Genomic DNA, 22,913 nt, shown 5'->3' with positions numbered 1-22,913 from the left:
CCAGGATGATTCTGAATGACCTGATGGCATGTGTGATAACTCATCAGTACTTTTCTCAAGACCATTGAAAACATCCGTAAAGGGATTTTCTGGGATTCTGTGTTAGGTGAGAGACACAAAGAAAATTTTAGACACAATCTGTTTAGGAGCAGCACTTCTCACAAGAAGGCTTTATAATTTTCATTTATTGTAGAATAATATAGTACTATCAACATAGAAATCATGTTTATATCATTTAAAATCATAACTTAAATGATTGTCATTTTAGCAATTGTGACTACTGGTATATTATAAATCTGCATAAATGTTGATACATGGTGTTTAAAATAATATTATAATTATGTATTTTTTGAAAATAAGCATTTAATACCTTAATTAATTGCATACAATTAGATGGCTGCTATTAATAATGTTTTACAACTACAGATAATGCTTCTAATAATATTAAAAGATAGATAATTCTCTTTCTGTTATTTGTTCAGGAAAAATTCCAAAAGTATTAGGTCAGATGATGCAATCTTTTTTATGACTCTTGAATTCTACCAAGAATGATTTTTAAAAGGGTCTTAATAATTCACCAACAATATGTGGCTCTGTTTTTTCTCTTTGGTAGCTTTCAATATTTTGTTTTTAATTTTTCATACTTGTACAGACACAAAATTGTGTCTCATTGTAATGATGAGGATTTTTTTAGCTACACATGGGCATTACGGTTCTAACAATTTCAGAAACAATATTTTGAGTATCTTACATAGATGAAAACTTTCATATTTTTCATTTAAGTTTGATTCATTACTGTGGGTTAGATGCCATCGGGCTGGGTGCTGGAGCTCTCCTGTTCTCGGTCTCTCCTTTTGTCCTTATTCACCACAACGTTAACTTGGAGCTGAGAGACTCATCACTGACCGCATCTATTACCTTTCTGCTTCACCGTGGCTGCTTTGGCAACTTCGCCTTTGGCACTTCTAGCATGACAGACATAGCTGCGCTTGAGATCCTCAGAGGTAACTTTCTTGATGCTCAAAATCTGAGTTCTTGTTTCATCTTCCGTTCTACTATGACTTATACTAGAAATAGAGGGAAGAAAATCAAAGCATTTGAGAGTGACTCCAGAGCTATGGACTGTGTATGAATCAGACAAGTAAGCAACCACAGACCCCCACTGCAGGTAAGGGCGAGGAAGGTTGATAAGCTGAGCTACCTATAATGCAGTGATGACGAAGTATGAATGGTAAGATTCTAACACTATACTATACCATCTACACTACACACTATCCCACTGTCTAGACCAAATCCCAACGCTGGCTTCTTTTTATAGATCTCTCTTCAAAACAAAATATCTCTTTTGCTTAAACTTCTGAGCCAGAATGCTGTATCAGTTTAGAGAGAAGCTTCTGGGGCCAGGTCCTTTTGGGTTTTTATCCAGGATTTGTCAATTCCTGGCTATATACTTTGGGTGAGATAACCAATCTTTCCAGGTCTTAGGTTCCTCTTTTGGAAAAGAGGGAAGTTGTAATGCCCACACAGTGCATTACATGTATTAATTTATTCAGGAATTCTGAGGACTGAATATGCTAAGGCATGAATATTGGAATAATGCTTAATAAATATTCATGTAGGTATTATTGTTATCCCATAGGAATAGCCGATGCATTTCAGTGATTTCCAAAGCATGGATTCTGAACACAGCTAGAATATTGTGGTCAGAAATCTGAACTCTCATGGTTAAATCCTAACATATAAAAAGAGGAAGCTGTTATGAACAAGTAAACTTTGTAAAAATAAATATATCCAACTCTCAGTGAATCAGAGATCAAGTGTTTTGGGTCCAAGATCAAAATTTAAAATCCCTTTGAACTCCTTTGCACATCGCAGAGAAAAATCTCTCTGCTACAGCTGACTGCCATCTAGGTTCTTTTTTTAACTAGGCTTACTGTCAGGTATGAGAATTTGGTTAAGGGCTCTGATTGGTTTAGCTTAAGCTTAATGCCACTGCCATCCTATGAACACGGAGTACGTTTCAACAGCAGCAAGGTGGAACAATATGACTTTCCTTATTATTTATTCATTATTATTATGAGGATGGGATGCAAAGTGTTAAAAATTCCTAAAAAAGATCAATAATTCTCCCTGTGAGCCTCCAGCCACATTACTTTGTCATGTAGCTGACCAGCTGCAAATGTTTAATTGGTGCAGTGAGCCAATTGCTGTTTCATAATGGTATGCTTCATTTGCAGTGGAACCTTCTGTCTTCAAGGACGCACACTTTCCATTTTGCCAACGCTTTAAAAAATCAGGTTTATTTAGGAATAAAATGTTATTTTATTTTAAAAGTGAGTTATATTACTACCCATCTACCTTTAAGATAAAATTTAAATTACAAAAATATATTTAGTTAATATTAAAAATTACTAATTATAAATGTAACTGTAGGTTATATGAGTTAAGAAAGAGGAGGAGAGAGGAAATGCACGCTTGCTGCAATGCAAAAAAACAAAACATAATTGCCTAAGGCACAAATACATAGGGCCAGACACTGGGATTGAGAAAAGGAAAAACACAACTACACTGATAGGTTTCCACATACCCACAACCCTTGATTGTGACCTTTTTATTCATGTAAGATATGTATTCTCTCTACTTCCATGTGGGTATCATAAATGTGTGAATCTTGCTGGGCTTAAGACAATAGGGTGCATGTCCTGTGGACAATCTGATGAAGATGCTCAGCCTCAGAACGTTCTAATTCAGTTCTCCACTGGTCATCAGGCAGCATCTGTTCCTTGCATTGATAGTCCAGTAACCCTGGTTTGGGATGCAGCCACCAAAGATTTGAAAATCTTGCTGATTTTTGTTAGTGATAGGGAAAATTGAGAATTTTTATTTTCATTGACTAGAACACGCATCAGAGATCATTAAGTTGAGAAACAAAGGTTAGTCCCTCCCTTGCCGGCCCCCATGATACCTTTCGTTAATGGTTACATCAATAGTGATGTCATCAGGTTTTTTTCCGTCAATGGTCCACCAAACTTCATTGCGAGAATCCATCAGAAAACTAAAATAGACCGTACAGGGAATGAGTAGCTCCTCTCCTGAAAACAAAACAAAACAAAAAGCAAACAAAAAACAAAGACGAAGTTAACCCATTAGTGTTTATCCTTCACATGGCTATATTGGTTCTACTCTCTGACTAATCAGAAGCTACAAGTTATGTGTACCTGAAACACTGCTAATGAGTAATTCTCTAGTAGACTCCCATAAGGTAATGTACCATACTTCATTCCAAAACAAACAGGCAAAACCAAATAAAGAAGGCCATCACTTTGTATAAAATTACCAGAGTGACCATTTTTAATATAATCTAAATAAATTCTAAAATGATGATATTTGTTTAAAAAGTCTCTGACAAGGCTAGGCACAGTGTCTCACACCTGTAATCCCAGCACTTTGGGAGGCTGAGGCAGGTGGATCACTTGAGGTCAGGAGTTCAAGACCAGCCTGGCCAACATGGTGAAACCCCGTCTCTACTAAAAATACAAAAATTAGCCGGGCATGGTGGCGCCCACCTGTAATCCCAGCTATTTGGGAGGCTGAGGGAGGAGAATTGCTTGAACCCAGGAGGTGGAGGTTGCAGCGAGCCAAGACTGTGCCACTGCACTCCAGCCTGGGCAACAGAGTGAGACTCCATCTCCAAAAAAAAAAAAAAGAAAAGTCTCTGACAATATCCTTTTTAGCCCTAGACCTCCACAGACTGCTCTTCTCCTTTGTTATTCTCCTCAAGAAGGGTGACTGAGGACTGGTTCTCCATATCTTCAGTCCTTGGCCAGGAAAGATGGGGAAATACCATCACAGAGAGATCTGGCTGAGGAGGCCCACCTTGAAATGCTCCAGCTATCAGGGTGCATTCAACAAATTTTAAGATAACTTAAAAACAGAAAACTCTGTGCTATCCCTCTGAGATGGAACATGAGGTTAGGGAGATCTCTAGGCAGAAAATGGTAGTAACAGCAGCAGCAGCGACATACTTACTAAGAACTTTGTACAAGTTATTGTACTAAATATTTATATTTATTAATGGTCTTATTTAATCTTACAAAAGCACCATGAGGTGTTTTTTAAAATCTATGTTTCCCAAGTGTAAAAGTTGAAGCTTAAGGATGCTAAATGATATTCCTAAGTTAAATCAGTAACAAGTGAAGGGCCAGGATTTGACCTAGACTGACCTTCCATCCCAGTTTGCCCAGAACTGTTCTGTTTTATGCCTGCTTTCCTGGTTACTTATCTTAATAGGTCGTGGCTATGTTTACTCACAGAAAGTGCCCTGGTTTAGATGATAAATTATATCATCACCCTAATTTGAACTTAGGCTTATTTGACTGAGTGGCCATACTCTATCTACCCTCCCAATGCAACGTACTTAAGTCTTTTCCCTCCAGTTTTCCGTATCTGTATGTCACTAAGAAAGATAAAGGGAACATGGATTCAACAACCCTTCTGTCAGCATAGTTTGACAGGTAGATAAATATATTTATGTTATTAATAAGGGTTTACCCTGACAGCAGGAAGAGTATTCATGTGACTATATAAAGCCATACCTAATTCTAGGAAATTCAGCCTCTTACCGTGTTCTCTGTGTTTCACAAAGCAAGTCATATTTTCAAACTTACCTTGATTTTTTTGGCATCGTTCTCCATCTATGTTGATCATTATTATCTTTTTTAGAGTAAAATCAAATTTCTATGTCAACATATATAACATACAAGATCAATTGTATCTTTATTATTGTTTGTTGCTATAAATTTATTCACACCAGGAAAAATGTCATATTTAAAATTCTCAAAATAGTTTTGGCACAGGTCAAATCTCATTTTGTTAAGTCCCTGAACTCTTTTAATTGATTTATTTTTTTTCATCAGCCTCTTCCCCAGCCACCCTGGCCCCCTCTCTCCAGAATGCTTTGCTGCCTGCCCTGATGCCACAGCTACTTTTACTCCTACTCATGTTAATTCTAGATAAACATTTAATGTTACAGCCTTTCCAGCCAATTGTGCTCTGCAGAAACCATGCAGCTTCTCTGCATGAAGACTTAGCATCCCTACTCCAAAGAGACTCCACACAATTTTTCTGATGCTTATTGGCAAGAGGAACCAAATAGAAATAGTAAGAAGGATGCACAAAATGCACCCTAAGATTGCCTATAATGGTCAGTGTTTTAAGGTCTATAAAGCTTTAAGCCTCCAGTGCTCACCCAAACACTGGATGGCAAAGAGGTCCACATCTATGTTCCACATCCACGTTAAACTTATTGGCAAACCAGTGGTGCTTGTGCAGAATCCAGTTCAAGTCGCCAGCTGCAAAAATGCACAGCGAGCACATGAGGACCCCACTGCAGTGTGGGTAAGGAGCACCCTCAGAAACATCACCCTCAAGTTACTGCCACGTGACCAGCCTAGCAACTGCATGCATGTCAGACAAGTTGTACTTATGGCTTGAGGAAAGTGAGCTGAAGACTTCAAGGACCCTTTAGATAGGGCCCAGAGATACACATCGGGGCTGTATGTGTCTGGTACCCACTCTGTGAACTTTTTGATTTTTTTCATTCTCTGATACATATCCTACAATCATACTCCCTACCAAACACAAAACAGGCACTGCCTGAAATAAGAGGTGTGTCAAGTGGAGGATGCATTTTGACAGTTCCTGTGTTTGTCAGCTTTCCATTAACAACTACATACCTCTTTTTCCACCTTTTTTTTTTTTTTTTTTTACTGAATAGCATCCTCTCAGTTGTTTTCACCCATTAACAACTGACTATTATCTTTAGCACATTTTAAACAGCTGCTCTTTTATACCTCTGTGAAAGCTGTCAGGGTCAAAATGGAGTCACTTGTGCCACACTCTAACGAAAAACAGTTGGGAGGTCATATAAAAGGGGCCCTCACACACACATGCCTACTATAAAAACTAGTACAAGGACTCTGAGCCCACTGTCTTGCACAAAGGCCAGCACGATTCTTACACAAATAATATTTCTGTGAGGAAGTCTGACCACCAATGGTCAGTCAAGCTTGGACTGATGTTACCCTGTTATTGGTTCTTATAACCAAGGGTAATTATTTCAAAACAACTTTATGTAACCTTCCTCACTTTGCCTTTCAAAACTATTACGTTCCTATGCTTTCTGGGTATGGCTATGGTTCCCGCATGGGATGCCATAGCACTCATATTCCTGGATTGCTGTCTGCAATTCGTTCCTGAATAAATCCTTTTCTTTTTGGAGAGCTATTGTTTTTGTTGTTATTTAGGTTAACACCTCTCATCGGGTTTGGACTGGATTTATTACAAGTGACACTACATAGAAAATGTTAAAATTTTCTATAGTTTCCTATTCACTTAACTGTGGGAGGCTTCGAGTCAAAAGAGCAACATGTTATCCATTATTTGGTCAGTTATCAGTGATTTTTGTCTATAATGAAAAGTTATGGAAACTAAAAGAAGAACCAAAGAGCCGCAGTAAGCGTTCAATAGTGTTCTGCATCAATGTCTACTAGTTTTATCAGTTGTTACCTATTATATTCACAGTCTTGCCTTCAAGATCCACCACTGACCTTTCATAATGGAGCAGGAGCTTGAAGGATGTCTAAATCTTGTGCTCATGTCGCAGCCTTGGCAAATCAAAGCCCTGTACAAGCTAAAGTTTGCATCAAACAGAAATCACTAATCGGGAGAGGAAGATGGCTAGCGGAGGGAGAAGGGAGCAGATACTGAGAGTGAAGCAAAAAATTCCGGAGTTGCCCACAGTATCAGTGAAGTAACTGATATCCAGAGCTGCCTTGGTTTCTGACATTTCAGTTTCAATTCATGTGTTTCTTTACAAAAGTCATCTGTTTCCTTGCGTTAACAAAAAATGACATTTTATTCCTTGTAATTAAGAGAATCTAAGTGAAATTCAGAGACATAGCTGTAATTACCTGGTTCTTTCTCATAGACCACATGGTCATTAGGTGAATGGATCACAGGGGGCACTGCATTTTTTGGAGAGCCTGTGGTAGAGGAAATAAAAAAGGGAGATGATGTTAAATCACGTAGCCTTATTAAAAATTCTGCTCTTCTCTGAACCTTGCCTAACTTCCTGGCATAGTTTGTCAGTTGTTTTAGAGAAGGCCTATAGTCCAAGATATACTCAATTACTGCACTTCATTCATTTAAAACAAGCAAAGCATAAAATAAAGGAAATACAGATTTGACGTCTGCTCCCAGTTCCTGACATGGGCTCCTAAATCCCCTGTGATTTCCTGTGTGAGAGGGGTAATAGGAGCATCTTCTGTTTTAATATTGTTCTAGTCCCAAATTCCTATCACAAGAGCTTCTAAGACCTTTGGAATCTCTGCAGTAACGAGTGGATTTTATACGCTAATGAAATGATTGGTGGCTAGGGTTCTTATATAGCTTCTGGATGAGTGCTAGTAGCCAGAAAGACCATAGATGATTAACACAATCTCCAGCCTCTCACCTATCCCTGGAAGTTTGGGATTGTGGCTGAAATTTCCAGTCCTTTTACTCAATAATGCCCGTGTGATGGAACCTCCATAAAAACCCTAAACGATGAGGTTCGGAGAGCTTCTGGGTTGGTAAGGACATCCACAAGCTGAGAGGGTGGAGCTCTGAACTCAGGACCCTTCCAGAACTCACCCTGTGTATCTCTTCATCTGGATGTTCATTTGAATCCTTTATAATATTTTCTATAATAACCAAGTAAGGGTAAGTAAAAGCTTTTCCTGAGTTTTGTGAGCAGTTACACCAAATCACAGAACCTGAGGAGGAAGGAGTAGGACACCTTCAGTTTGTAGCTACAACTCAGAGTTGTGGGTAACGTGGGAACCTATTGCTTGTGATTGGAATCTAAAGTAGGGGGTGGGGGAGTCTTTTAGGAAGGGGTCCTTCACCTGTGGGGTCTGTGCTAACTCTAGATAACTGGTGTCAAATTGAATTAAACTGTAGGACATGCAGTTAATGTCCTCGGAAAAGGTGAGAATTACTTGGTATAGAAAAGCCACACATTTAGTGACAAAAGTGTTTTGAGCATAGAAAAAAATAGTTTTCGCTTTACAAAGAAACAAATAAAATATACTAAATACCCTCCATGCTTAAGGTCAGATTGCTTAACAAAGCTTTCCAAAGCTTACATGAGATAGATGTCTTATGTTGCATAATACCTAATTGCTTTCATGCCTTAGTCGGTTGTTTCTTCTCTCTGTATTTCTTCACAACATTATCCAAACTGTCTAGTATGGAGGCTGGTTAAATAAGTGTTACATTCATGAGTAAATAAATGGAAAATTCACAATCATGATGTTAAGGCCGGCACATTAGTCTACTTGATGACTAGTTATCAGTTTGTTTATGAGATTGCTGCTCTTTATAATATTCAATACGCCTAAATTTTAAACAATAATACATTGAATAGAGTTTTTAGTGTTGTCTTCAAAATATGAGCTCCAAAGATTTAATAACCAAGTTCTAATCCTGATTTGGCCATATATTAACCATATAAATATACGAAAGCAAAGTTACTTGTTTTTTCCTAATTTTTGAAAAGCTAATTTTTCCATAACTCTAAAATGAGGATAATTAAAACTCATATCTCAGTTTCATTATGAGAAATAAACTAAGTAATATATATTAAGGATATGCTACTGGCATATAATAAATACTCAATACTTTGCAGCTGTAAAACAACAAACTTGTGTTGCTTGAAATTTGAGAAAGAAGCCCCCAGTGCCCAGATCTGTCAGTGAATTTTTAAATCTGTTAATCAGAGTGACCAAGTATGCTTATTCCCAACTTCCCCAGAATGCATACTTTTAAGTACATATATTAGAAACAACTGCCAAGATGAATATAAGGTTACATTATTCATTTGACTTCTAAAATTTAGTGTGTTTTTTTCTTATGAATTAATCCCCAACTCAGCATTATTTAGAAAGTAAGCAGAAAAAGAAGAGAAGCGATTACAACATTGTTTGAATACTATTTGCACTATATGAAAGCCTTTTTGTTGCTAACTTACACTAAATCATGTCAGACCAGTAGAAAAAGCCCTGAACAGAGACCTGGGATTTAGAATTACTTCTTCAAGTAACTCACTGAGTGTCTCTAAACAGGTTACTTCCTGTCAGTGAGCCTAATGTTTCCATCTGTTAAAACATGGGGTATGACAAAACAACACCCGGAGACGCTATCTTTTTTTAATACAGTGGACACAGTGGTATTTAGGGGTCATCCCCAAAAGCCATATATCCTGACACTACTTCTCTATTTCTGGGTTTGCTAGGAGTTTGTCAATTCTGTCTAAGAATTACCCTTTCCACTTTCCTAGTTTCTCACCCCCTGTTCTCTTAGTGCAAAATAATGGTTGAACATTATTGTCAGCAAATACCTTCAGCAATAGCTACAGCAGTTTTAGTATATAGAAAAATAGAGTTTACTTAATCCAAGTAAAACACTCTTTTGACAAAAGTGTTGCGCTGAGTCTCTATTGCTTGCCTGAAACTGCATTAATACGATATGAATTTTTTTTTAAATATTCTCAATCAATTTTAGTTCCAGAGCACAGATAAAGACACAGACCTTGTTCAAAGTCATGTTTCTAATAAGCGGCAGTGACAGAATTTGAATGCAGATCTGTCTGGTGCTCCTTTCCCTCCCCAAACTACCTTTACTTCATTCATTTATTCACATATTCATTCAGTTGACCAATAGTTATTGAATGCTTACGATGTGCATGGAATTGTTGGAGGCTCTAGAGACAGTGCTGCAAACAAAAAACACGAATCTCTTTTCTTACACAATTTACATACTAGTGTGTAATAAACTATTAAAAACCATAACAAGATTACCACATGCTTGTTGTGTGTACTGGACACTAATCATGCTTACCTACTACCTTTACAGTCAGAGTCCTGGTGAGATGAAACGTACGTCCATTTTCTGGATATGTAACAACACATGTGTAATTCCCATTATTTGAAATTAAGGCAATGAGGAAACTCAAGTTCATACCTTCGGGTATTACATTATTAAAATTCTGTATTTTATAACAGCCCTAGAAAAAGTAAAAAAAAAAAAAGTTTACTTTTTAGATACATGCATAGAAAATATACAAACACATGCACACTCACATCTAATTTTGCACAAAACACTGAAATATTCATGCTGCAGTTTTTATAAAACTATTTTGGTCAAGTATTTGACAAGATTTCTGCAAAGAATAAATGAAACGCCTGTCATTATCTTTTCCGATCATGAGAAATTAAAATTCTAAACTAAGATGTGACTTCAAAAACACAGGCTTCCTGTCTCAGGATCAAATTCTGGGCATCCTATGTTGATAGTAAAGCAAAGTTACATTTTGAAATAATGACTAAGGAAACTTGAGCAACTGCAAGACCTGCTATTTAGAAAGCAATTCTTTTTCTTCTTGTAATATTTCCTCACTGATTATATTAATTTGGGAATCCAGTCACTCCATCTGATAATCTAGGCCCCAATTTAGATGTCTGATTTTGGCATTTTTAATCGCCCTGTTGTTTCCCTGTATCAGATATTTCCAAACTGCTTTGTATTTTTCTTTTACTTTATCACTTTTTTTTTTTTTTTTTTTTTTAAGATGGGGTCTCATCACTCTGTGACCCAGGCTGGAGTGCAGTGGCGTGATCTCAGCTCACTGCAACCTCCGTCTTCCGGGTTCAAGCAATTCTCCTGCCTCAGTCTCATGAGTAGCTGGGACTACAGGTGCGCGCCACCATGCCTGGCTAATTTTTGTAATTTTGGTAGAGATGGGGTTACACCATGCCGTCCAGGCTGGTCTTAAACTCCTGACCTCATGATCCGCCCGCCTGGGCCTCCCAAAGTGCTAGGATTACAGGCATGAGCTACCAACTGTATCTCATTTTTATAACTGAGTATCACAGATTTCAGAAACTAAAAATAAAATATCTTCATGGGCCTGATCAAGATCTAGGAATGTATTTCTGCTCCTAATTCACATTTGCATATAACTGTTGACATTTAAAATTGAGAAACTGAACTATCTCAGTCAACAACTATCTCATTCAACATAGCCAGAATCCTGTGTCAAATTCTCAGTCTCACTCTTTGGCTAAATTATTACTTTTTGCCATTTTTGAGAAAAAAAAATCAATACACTATCTGTGACAAAAATATATATTGAACATTTACTTTTAGAAAAGCTTTTGTTTTTCTTTTAAATATCAATGTCACCTATGACAAAAAGATTAGGTTATCTCTAAGGCTTTTTACATCTTTAAATTTCTGGGATTCTACTACTAGCTTGTAACTTCAATTTTTTTTATTCACATATTTCGTCTTTAATGTTTGTATGATTAAGGTTTTCTTCAATTCCTGGAGCATGTATTTTGAAATATGACAGTTACACTGAGGCACATTTTGTAATGCTTTGTCACAGGAAATGTGTATTTTAAGAACAGCATTGAACTTCCATTTCATGGAAAAGATCATCAAGAGGAAGCTACTATAAGCTGGGGTAACGTATTTCTTCAACGCAGCTTCTCCTGTAAGATAAGCAATACTTGTAGACACTTGTCACATCAGCAAACGATTTCAATATCCTTAGGTTATCACAAAGGATAAGGTCTCAAAGGCCTGTATTCTTATAAGTTTATGTCAGATTTGGTTTGAATTGAGTTTACAGTATCAATAGAACTATTTTATTTTTGTGATACTTTTCATTTAAACAGTTCAAAGGTATTTCCCCCTCATTTGTTAGCTTAGCTGTTCTTAAATCCCTGTGAAGCAGACAGGTCAGACTAAATACGCTGTAATTGCATAGACGGAAAAAATGAGACAGAGATATTCTAGATAACACAGTAGGGAGCTGAAATTCAGTTTTCCAGAAAGCTGAATAACGTTCTTTCATTAGCTTCTTACCTAAGAATGAACACCTCTCCTCAGCAGTGAGTTGAGGCTATAAAAATTATACTGAGACATGCACTTAACATATACTCTGTCTCGTCTGATCCTTATTCCAAACATGTAAAGTTTGTAATGCTTTTACCTCCGTTTTATAGATGAATGAACAAGGCCTAGAAATGTTAAGTAACTGTCAACGTCGCACCACTAGACAGTGTTAAAGCTGGAATTTGAATTCAGATCTACTTGTTTCAAAGTCCTTGCTTTTAATTTCACCCGATACTGTCTCTTCATTCTATACAGTAGCCCTGAACCTGTGCCATCCCTGGAGCCAGCCTGAGTGAAAAGCGTGATGTGGCTCCATCACTTAAAACAGGCTAATTCCTGCAATCAGTGGTAAACTGAAGAGGCACACTTTTGAGGATGAGAAGTCAATTATTATTACTGAACTTGTCAACAGTATTTCCTTAAGAATGTGATGGAAGAAACTTTTTATAGCTGTTTCAAAGCTATTAGGCCTAAAACATTTTAGAAATAAAGGGAATATTTTACATTCTAATATGTGTGTGAGGGTAATTCAGGGCATTGTTACACTACAAATGTCTATTAACATTAACCTGCTGTGTGTCTGGTTAGCGCTCTCTTTCTTATCAGCAACTCTGTCTCTAGACCCTTCACAACACATGTACCTGAGACACATAGGATAATTTTAAACATAATAAACTATTGCTAAAAATAAAACCTGAAAATGTTATAATGATTTCAAAACCATTTATTTGGAATCCAGAAGAAAACAAACATAAAAAAAGATTTAGATTCTCCAAGAATAGGAAACATGCTTTAAAATATAAGAAATGAGTTAACAGTAAGTGAATTTCCACAATGAAGCAAATACTTGTCTGACTAGAAGACAAACAATCCTAGTTGACCCATTAGTTCCTCATTCTGAATTCAAAAGAGAGAAGTTAAATAGAAGAGTGATTTTTCAACCATGCTATGGTTGCTGTGGCAACCGACCACAACATATAGGTAAAGAACAACACAAGAAATGACTTTAGGATCTTTCAACTGAAATGAATCATGTGGGGAGGAGAAGGGTGCGGTGGAGGAATGCCATGATGAAGTAAGAACAAGTGTTTCCATTCGACAAACCAACAATGTGTAAAGAACTTTGTGAAGGCACCAAAATGGAAATGATGCAATTCTAACTTACAGTTATTCATGGTCTAATGGACGATTGCAACAAACACAATAAAAGGCATTTAGGGGCACGGGAGTGTGAAATAAAAACAAAACAACTTAGAAAAACTTAATGAAGAAGAAAGATTTGGGCTGGTTCTTAAATGATAAGTAGAATATTGACATCTGTTGAGGAAGAAGATAGACATGGGAAGTAGACACTTCAGGCACAGGAAAAAGTGTGAAGAACTCACCTGTATTGTCTTAATTTTTTTTCCCTCACTGTTAGTACTTAAACTACATTATTATACTGTTCTGTTTTCATGCAGAGTTCCTCCTTTGGAAAATTAACTTGTATGAGGGCCAGGGGCGGGTAATAAGTTCCGTATCTGCACGGTCAGAAACCTGCTCAATACTTGGTGCTTGGTAAATTCTCGACACGTTAGTGTTGCCTGATCAAAGGTATGAATGAGAGAAGCCAAGACCCAAAGGGCATGGAGTTGAGGGCTCATCGAGTGTATAAGTGCTGATGAGTATTTGGAATAGAAGACATTGGATGATGGGTTGTAGGATGGAAAGGGAAAGTAGACGTAAAGATACAAATAGTTTAATTGAGATACAAGGTTTGAACTGTTAGTAGCATCTACTGAAGTTTTTGCATTCAAGATAAAGTTGGTATAAAACATACACTTTGCTATGAAGTCTTAGAAGAGTTAGATAAACTAGTCACTTCCAATTAACAGAACTAATTCATGCAATGATTACACCACAAATATTTACAAAGTCCCTCCTATGGGCCAGGCACTGGGTTAGGAGCCGGGTATACAATTGCCAGAAAAAAAACACAAATGGCGCTTATTCTCTGGAATTTTACAGGGCAGGCTAATTCATTCAATTATTTAATCAATTTCTAAGTACAATATAGTTGGCTCGGTTTTATGCTGTGTGCTTGGTATTCAAGGGAAAGAGAAAGAGACAGGAAAAGAGTGGTCACGACTTAGTACAGAAAAAAGAGAAATACAATCACTGGAATAATAAACACAAGATATGAATGAAGTGCTATCAAAGTACAGAGTAGGTGATTTATATGGCCTGAAGTGGCTTTAAGACTTCATAGCTATTTGAATTTGGCTTTGTTTTTAAGTCATGAGTCTTGAGTCCTCAGAGGCCCTAAACCTTATGTCAAATATTATAGGTATACGCATATATGTACACATATAGAATTACATGTGTATAGCTCTGAAGGAAAATACAATAAATACTCTCTCACACTAAAGGTTGAAAATCCAATCACTATATAGGAAGTGTAGGGAAAGAAAAGAGAGAAAGAACCAATCTAAGTTGTCAAATCAAATAGGAGCAGGCATTTGAAAAATAAGGCCTACTACACAGACCTTGAACTAACTTCTCAACAATATCTCTATGCCAACAAGAAGGCCAAGCCCGGCACTTTTTCAGAAATGTTCTTTCCTGACAGCACTTAATCTGGAAAAGCAAATATCTTCCTATTTTCCAAGAGATCGTTATAAAAAATGTTTGATCAATTCTGATTAATTTCCCAATAAAAATGAAAAGTGGAGGTAATATATCAATTTTAATAATCAGGATGGGTACAAGGAAAACTAGCTTTGTGGAAAGTTACATCCAGAATGATATCTATTCTGATAAATAGCAGGTGAGAGTATTTCAGCAGCTATCATAAATATAATCTACAAAACACCCAATAAAATGGTTCCTTTGATCCTCGGTGAGAAAATTGTCTATGCTTTAATAAGTATCTCTAAAAGATAAAGTTTTAAATATCAAACTATAAGGGAGAGAATTAATACAGAAATATGAAAGTTAGGATGGCCCGCCAAAGACTCTAAATTAATCTCATTAGTAACAAAAGCAACAGCAAAAGGATTGCATTACCTGTGTCTTTACTTCTATATGTTTGGAGGTTCCTATGTGAATAAACAGGCAGTCTCCCATTTATACACATAGTATATTTCAGAATTTGTTTTATAAGCCAGCTATTTGAAATTCTGTAAATCACTTACAAACTATGGTTTGCTTTCCAGACTAGTTACAAAACCTGGGTTATTCAGCAAATATTTGCTGAACATCAGTTTAACTCACAGGAGTTAAACTAGAATACCTAATGCTGAATTAGAGAATTGTGAATTCTGGGTCCTAAATTAACTAAACTCTGCTATGCAGAAAAAAAAAAGAGGAGAAAGAGAAGGCATGTGGAGGAGGACAATCCAATCCTACCCCATTTCTTCAGCAATTCGGAAATGTAAACATTTGGTTTTCTGTTTCCTGTAATCTCAGTTTGTCTGAGACGCCTCTGATTTCTCAGGGCCCTCTATCCACAGGTTCGCCTGTGTCCCACAGTCCAGTCCACACCCCAGTATGTGTTCAAAAGTCACCCTGCCCTTCCAAAATGTCCTAAGCTCCAAAAGTAAAGGCTGGACCACCCTCCTTACATCAGTTCTGGAGAGTACAGTTTTTGTAATCACAAAGAACTGGCCTGAAATCCCAGACTCTCCCATTAGTAGCTGCATTGTTTTGAGTAAATTATATATGAAAGTGTAAAAGTGTGGTTTCCTGACACATTACATAGGGTAGACTCTTAGCTCCTAGTTCTGTGGCCTGGCCTTGGAAATATTTCTCAACCACGCTATACCTTGGTTCCTCAACTATAACATGGGGAAAACATGACAGCCTATGTCATAAAGATGTTGACAGAATTAAGTAAAATCAAGCATTTGGAACGACATGTGTGTTCAGTAAATGTTAGCTGTTATTGTTTATCTCTCTGAATCGCCATTTCCTAATCTGTCAAAATATGGTATCTCCCTTGCAGAGCTGGTGTTACATATGAACATAAAGCACACAGCATGCTGCCGTGTGACTTCTGAAATGCAAGAAATATTAGTTTCCTCTTTCTTTCTTAAGATTAGCAGCTTTTATCTTTCAGATAACAGGAAAGCAAACTTCCTGAAACTTATTATTATGGATCTATCTTTTAATCCTCGTAGACTTATTTGCATTACTAAAAGAGAACATCTTTACCATGTCTCTTTAGTAATGCAAATAAGTCTACTATGAGGATTAAAAGATAGATCCACAGAGGTAGGAAGGAACAGATGTAGGAACCTCTATTGATAACAACTAAAAAAGAATTGCTGAAGAAGGGCCAAGACACCTGGGTAGATGCTTGGGGATGATTGTAAAAGGCAGAAAATAGAAGGCAAAGAGAGCACTGCTGTACAGAGACAGGAGGATGCAGTGACCAAGAACCTTTGTTTTGCTTCCAAGATGGCAGAAGTCTTAGGATTAAAGGTGTCAGTTGATTACCCAAAGGTAGAGGACCAGGAAGCAACATATCAGAAATTATTAGCAAACTTCTTAATCAAATAAGAGAAAACATTACTGGTTGTTGTCTTTTTTTTTTTTTTGAAATGGAGTCTCCCTCCATTGCCCAGGCTGGAGTGCAGTGGCACGATCCCGGCTCACTGCAACCTCCACCTCGTAGGTTCAAGCTATTCTCCTGCCACAGCCTCCCAAGTAGCTGGGACTACAGGTGTGCACCACCACACCCGGCTAGTTTTTGTATTTTTAGTAGAGATGGGGTTTCACCATATTGGCCATGTTGTTTGTGTTTTTTAGTCACCTGCACATGGTTGGATATTGGCCATGGTAATTGTTTTACAGCTGTGACTTTTTCTGTCTCCTTCTCAGAATTTATGTCTCCATTTACCCATGAATAGTGTCTCCAGAGTATGGCATTAGCTCAGTTCTCTTCTCACTTTATTTAGTCTTCTTAAGTGCTTCAACTATCACATGAATGCACCCAGTTCTCTGTCTTTAGCTCTGATTTTTCTCCTAAGCTCCAGACTCATAATCATGTAACCACTACCTGCTAGTCACTGCCACCCGCCAGCTAGATGTCTCACAGACATCAGCAACTAACTTAACATGGCATTACCTAACCCATTACTTACTCCCTAAACCTGCTTCTCCTCTGTTACTTCATACCTTGGTTAATAGCACCATGTCATCCTTTCATGAAAACCAGAAATCTGGAAATCATCGGAGACGCAGAGTAAGACATTACATAGCTTTGCCCTCAAGAAATATGCTGTCTTCTAGGATACATATCGCTCTCTCCTTAAAACCAACAGTAATTTCTCCTTGTCACTCTTAGGAAACTTAGAAGTTAACATTTTGATAAGAGTAGAAATTCTTCGTATTTACAAACTTATTTGTATTAAATTATGAAGTCATTTGGGACTACACAGCTCTGGACATATATTTTATTCATTATGGTGTTCCCTCAACCCCCTGGCATACTGCATTGATCACAGGTAATTTTCAGCTAGGATACAGATATTCCTTAACTTATGATGAAAGTTACATACCAATAAACCTATCCTAAGTCAAAAATGTGGTTAAGTCAAAAATGCATTTAATGCTCGCAATACAGCAGACGGTCCCCAACTTATGACCGTTTTATTTATGATTTTTCGACTTTATGATAATGTGAAAGTGATAAAAATTCAGTAGAAACCATAGCCCCATCATAAATCATAAGAAGCTACTTGACATACCATGAGGTTTTATCCCAATAAACCCATGATCAAGTTGAAAAATCTTAAGTCAAACCATTGTAAATCGAGGACCATCTGTAGTCATGAATGAATGACTAGAAAAAGTAAAGAAGTGAAAAATAATATTGAAACAGGTATAAATAAACAGGAATACATGAGAGAAATATGATTTCCAGCTGTAGGGAACAAGGAACAATTAATAAAGGTGGTACAATTTGGTCTGTTCAAAAGGGAAGACATTCCAGGCAGAGGAAATGCATGAGGAAAAAGGGGACGAGAAAACGGCAGGATGTGTATGGGAATAAAACTAAAAAATCAAATAAGGTTCGAGATTAAAACCTTGATTGCAGGGTAAATAAACTTTTTTTTTTAACTGGAAGGTATATTACATTTACTGATGTAAAACTGTTAATATTATTTTTTAACCATCTTTTAGGTTTTTTACTATGAAAAATTACAATCAGAGAGAGGACAACGAGCTCCTGTATCTTTACCAGCCTCAACAAGTATTAATTGAGACTATGTCTTATTTCATGCGCAGGTACTCACTACACCCCAAGATTATTTTGAGGCAAATCACAGACATCATATAATTTTATTTCTAAACAATATTTGAGTATCTCCAAAAAAGAAGACTCCTTCTGCAAGCATAACTACAATACCATTATCCAGTTTAAAAAGTAATAATTTATTAGTAACATTAGTATTACATGTTCAAAATTCCCTGATCTTTTCATAATTTGCTTTATAGTTTTTTTCAAATGAAAAAGATCCAACTAAAGTTGATTCATTGCAATTGATTGTTAAATCTCTTAAATCAGTCTCTGTATCTCTTTCTCTTCCTCACTCCTTTTCTACCTTCCTTCTCTCCTTCCCTCCATCCCTCTTAGTCATTTTATTGCAAAATAAAGCACATACAAAAAAACCATGCAAAATGCATCTAAGAGTTAATGAGTTATTATAAAGCAAAGGCCTTTGTAACCATCAGTCAGGTCCAGGAACTTTGCCAGTCCCTCTTGAAGGCCTTCTTCATGGCCCATGTCAATCACACCTCCTTTACTACCCTCCAAAGTCGTCACTATCTATACTTTTATAGTAAAATCACTTCCTTGTTTTTATTTATATACTTTTCACCTATATATGCATGCTTAGATGCTACAGTGCTATCTACTTTTTAAATGTCTTGTATGTTTCTTTTAATCTATACAGTCCCTCTTCGTGACATTCCTTTTCTTATAATTTATCTTTTGAAAAAACCAGCACATCTGGCCCATAGAGTTTCACATAGTCTGGATTTTATTGATGACATATCCATGCTGCAGTTCAATATATTTCTATGTTATTTATATATCTCCTGCAAAATGACGGTGGGATCCAAAGGCTTAATCGGACTCAGATTTAATTAATTTGGTAATATGAATCAATACATAATATTTTCTTCTTTTATCAGAAGAAACATGTCTGATGGTTTTTCATCTTGTGATGTTAGCAGTCATTAATGCTTAGATGCCTAGATTTATTAATCTATTGAGAGTTGCAAGGTGAGGATAATTCTAATTGTATCATTAAATTATCATCCGTTATTAGAAACACTTCACAAAACACACCTCTCTACAACACTTCATTACCCTATGTTACATGTCTTCTAGGAAAAGCAGAATGAATACTTGATTATTCTCCTTTACCAGTTTTCAAGATAATAAACTGATTTCCTATCATCATCCAAATGTAACTCATTAAATTTTGTGAAATGTCATTATAAACTTATAAATTTAAACTGACTTCATAGGATTTAAACCACTGCAATTAGGTTCAAATTATTTCGGTTAAAATTGTTCATCTTTGGCCAACAGAAGACTCTTCAAGTTGACTCTCAAACTGTATCATTAACAACTTGAGCAGAGGCAGAATTTAAAATTTTTAGCTTTTGAAATTTACAACAAACTGTGTTTGTAGAATTTTTTGTTTCTCTCTGGAGTTCTGCCAACTTTTGCTGCTTATTTTCGAAGCATTGTTATTAAGCACACAAGCTTTTGCTATTTTTATGTTTCCCTGACAAAGTGATCATTTTATTATTATGAAATGTCATCTTTTTCTCTGGTAATCCTCACTGTCTACTTTATCTGATATACTTACGGCCATTCTAATTTTCTTATTGTATTTGTCATTTTTTTTAATTTTAATTTTTTCTCCCTTTCACCTTCTATTAGTCTTAAGGTATTATCTATTGTGTTTTTTATTCTGTGATCTTTCTCTTAAATTAATTTCATTTCTAAAATGATTTATTTTCTAAGTTTGTATGGAGTTACGTAATTATATATAATTTTTAGATGTTTCTGATTCATATTATTCTTTCACATCTTGAATCATTTTAAAATGTTGTTTAGCTCACTTAGGAAATAGTAGTTTTTTCTGAATTTTAAAATATAAAAGCATTTTCTAACTTCAGCAAGATACCTTTTCAAAACGGTGGTGTCTTGGTCTTAAGATGTCCTGGCTTTGTTCTCCTGATCCATTTTTAACCAGTCCTTCTCCTTCCTTCCTATATATTGTCCTCATCCAGCTTACTTTTGATTCTACTCATAGTAGCTTCTCCTCAACGTGGCTGGTCATATTTCAGAGCTGTGAGGCACTACAACTTTTCCCACCCCTTCAGAGCTTCTTTTTATAGGTCTCTTGCAGTACCCCTTACTAGAGAGCAAAACCCTCTCCCAATTTCAGCTCCTGTTCTCACATTGGCTCATCACACTTTCCAGTGAGTACCTGTTGGCTCTTTTGGTGTTCTCCTATTGTCAAGTCTGACAGACACCACATTACTTCCGTCTGCTTCCTTCCCCACAAACAGTGATCCCATATGGGCTTAGGCTGTTGGTGGCTTGTCTCAGTTAACTTTATCAAAAGTGGTTCTTACGGATAACTCGTCACTGAGTTATGTTATAAATTCTGTCTGTGGGGTTCTGGCTTTGGTGTATGTGGAGACTTGAAGCGATACAAAAGCTATGTTGCTGCCTTCCAACACTTTTATATTTTGACGAGACATTTTCCAAATCCCTCGGATGTGGAAAAGGCCATAGATGTACAGTGCTCACAAATGAGGACAAAGAAAAAAACACACATAAATAATAAAATGCAGTACTGATGAATCAAGGAATTGAAATTCACCACAAGAATTAATAGCTTATGACTTCGCTAAGCAGGAACTAGAAGTGGGCAGCATTTCTTAAAATGTATTTCACATAAAGTTAACAGAAATAAGGTAGTTTGGGTGTTCTAGTTAGAATAATTTCAGAAACAGTGGCCTGAGACAAAGTACTGTGCACCACTTCCTTTAAAATGGTACAAAATGAGGATGTGGTGAAATATTTCCATAAAGTTATTATGGAATAGATCAGATAATCTGAAGAGAAATTCCTTTGCTTATACATATAACTCAGCAAATAAGTATTATCATTTTATAAGCCATTAGAGAGAATACAATGTAGTCTAATTTTCCTTACCATATACCAAGTGATGGTCGGTTTGACACTGGAAGGAAAATATCCATCTACATTTGGACAAGTGATCCTCTGAATGCCATATTCTATATACAGTTTATGCACTGGGAGTTTCATGGGGGAATTGAAACAGCTGTCTTTTTGAACAACTTCCAAGGGAAATGCAACTTTGCTGCAATATGTGGTGTTCCTGAAAAAAGAAATATACAATGAATGGGTAGTATTTGCATTTGATTTCATATAGCAACCACATTCAAATGAACTAAGTGAAGCCATGCTACATACTGAGACATCATTTATACACGTAAGTTCATGTAGGAGATAAAATGGTAGTGGAGGCATTTCCTACACGAATTGACATCATAGGATAAAAAAACAGGCACAATTAATTAACTACTATTAATGTACTAAGATATTTACACTTTCAGATGTGATCCTAAATGTGTGTTTGTCAGTGTATATAAATAGTCATGTGTCACACGATGACATTTCCGTTAATGATGGATTACATATGTGATGGTGGTTTCATAAAATTATAATAGAGCTCAAGAATTTCTATTGTTTATTGATGTAATCATCATTGTAATGTCGTAGGGCAACATATTATTCACGTTTTTGGTGATGCTGGTATAAACAAACCTATTCGCCGTCAGACAAATAAAAGTGTATAGTAATGTCCTAGGCTTTCACATTCATTCACTACTCACTCACCTACTCTCCCAGAGCAACGTCCAGTCCCACAAACTCTATTCATGATAAGTGCCCTACATAGGTGTACTGTTTTTTTCATCTTTTATATTGTATGTTAACTGTGTCTTTTCTATATTTACATAGATTAGGTACACAAATCCTTGCCACTGTGTTATAATTGCCTATAGTATTCAGTACCACAACCTGCTATACAGGTTGGTAGCCTAGGAGTAACAGACTATACCATATAGCCTGGGTGTGTAGTAGGCTCCACCATCCAAGTTCATGTAGCTACACTCTGTGATGGTCATACAACGACAAAAATCAGCTAACAAAACATTTCTCAGAACATATCCCCTGTTCTGCTGTTCAACATAGCAAAATACAACTCTGTATATATGTAACACTTAAAACATTCTCGGTAATACTCAGCGCTGGTAAGGTAGAGGCATGAATGGCATATTTATGCAGAGTCAATAATGGTATAAGCAAACTTTGAGAAAAACTGTGTTTTCAGGATCATAAAAAAGCCTTTGTTTTTGCCCTAGCAATCCTGTGTCTGGATATTTTATCACATGATAGAACGATAGAAAAGGAGGATTAGAGACAGCAGATAGCCAAAAATGCCCATCCAGAGCCATATCAGCAAGGAAAACATTAAAATCAATAGAAGAAAATGTGACAAATGGAATATTATAAAGAAACCTGTGGTACAACCATTCCAAGTTGTCATGAGAATGTATACAAACAATCAGGCATGACGGAAAAAAACAAACACATAACAATTCCTTAGGATGACTGGGGAATTGCATTTGTGCTACAAAGTTCACGCACGTTGTTCCGTCTGCCTGGAGGGCTTACTTCCCCCACCCCCTCCATTTCACATGCAGGCCTTCTCTGTTATCTTTTCCCACCTCATATCTAAATTTGATCTGTCATTTATTGAGCACCTTGGACATTTCCTTGATTAAATTTGTTACAGTTCAAAACTAGATGGTTA

At 36.5% G+C, this 22,913-nt stretch overlaps 1 protein-coding gene across 6 annotated transcripts in view; it reads right to left on the bottom strand.

Annotated features, from left to right (window-relative positions):
• Positions 1–22,913, bottom strand: part of IL1RAP (interleukin 1 receptor accessory protein) — a 143,652-nt gene that overhangs the window by 28,308 nt on the left and 92,431 nt on the right. For all 6 annotated transcript variants that reach the window (XM_012510558.2, XM_003256655.2, XM_003256657.2 and 3 more), the window contains 5 exons: positions 21,227–21,413; positions 9,940–10,105; positions 6,972–7,043; positions 2,966–3,092; positions 919–1,067 (listed from right to left, as the gene is read on the bottom strand). In XM_012510558.2, the coding sequence (XP_012366012.2) occupies positions 919–1,067; positions 2,966–3,092; positions 6,972–7,043; positions 9,940–10,105; positions 21,227–21,413 (701 nt within the window). The remainder of the gene's footprint in view (positions 1–918; positions 1,068–2,965; positions 3,093–6,971; positions 7,044–9,939; positions 10,106–21,226; positions 21,414–22,913) is intronic.

The sequence above is a fragment of the Nomascus leucogenys genome, chromosome 11, assembly GCF_006542625.1.
Source record: "Nomascus leucogenys isolate Asia chromosome 11, Asia_NLE_v1, whole genome shotgun sequence".
NCBI lineage: Eukaryota > Metazoa > Chordata > Mammalia > Primates > Hylobatidae > Nomascus > Nomascus leucogenys.
The sequence above is the reverse complement of the archived record's forward strand: the minus strand, read 5'-3'. Positions and strand labels throughout refer to the sequence as shown.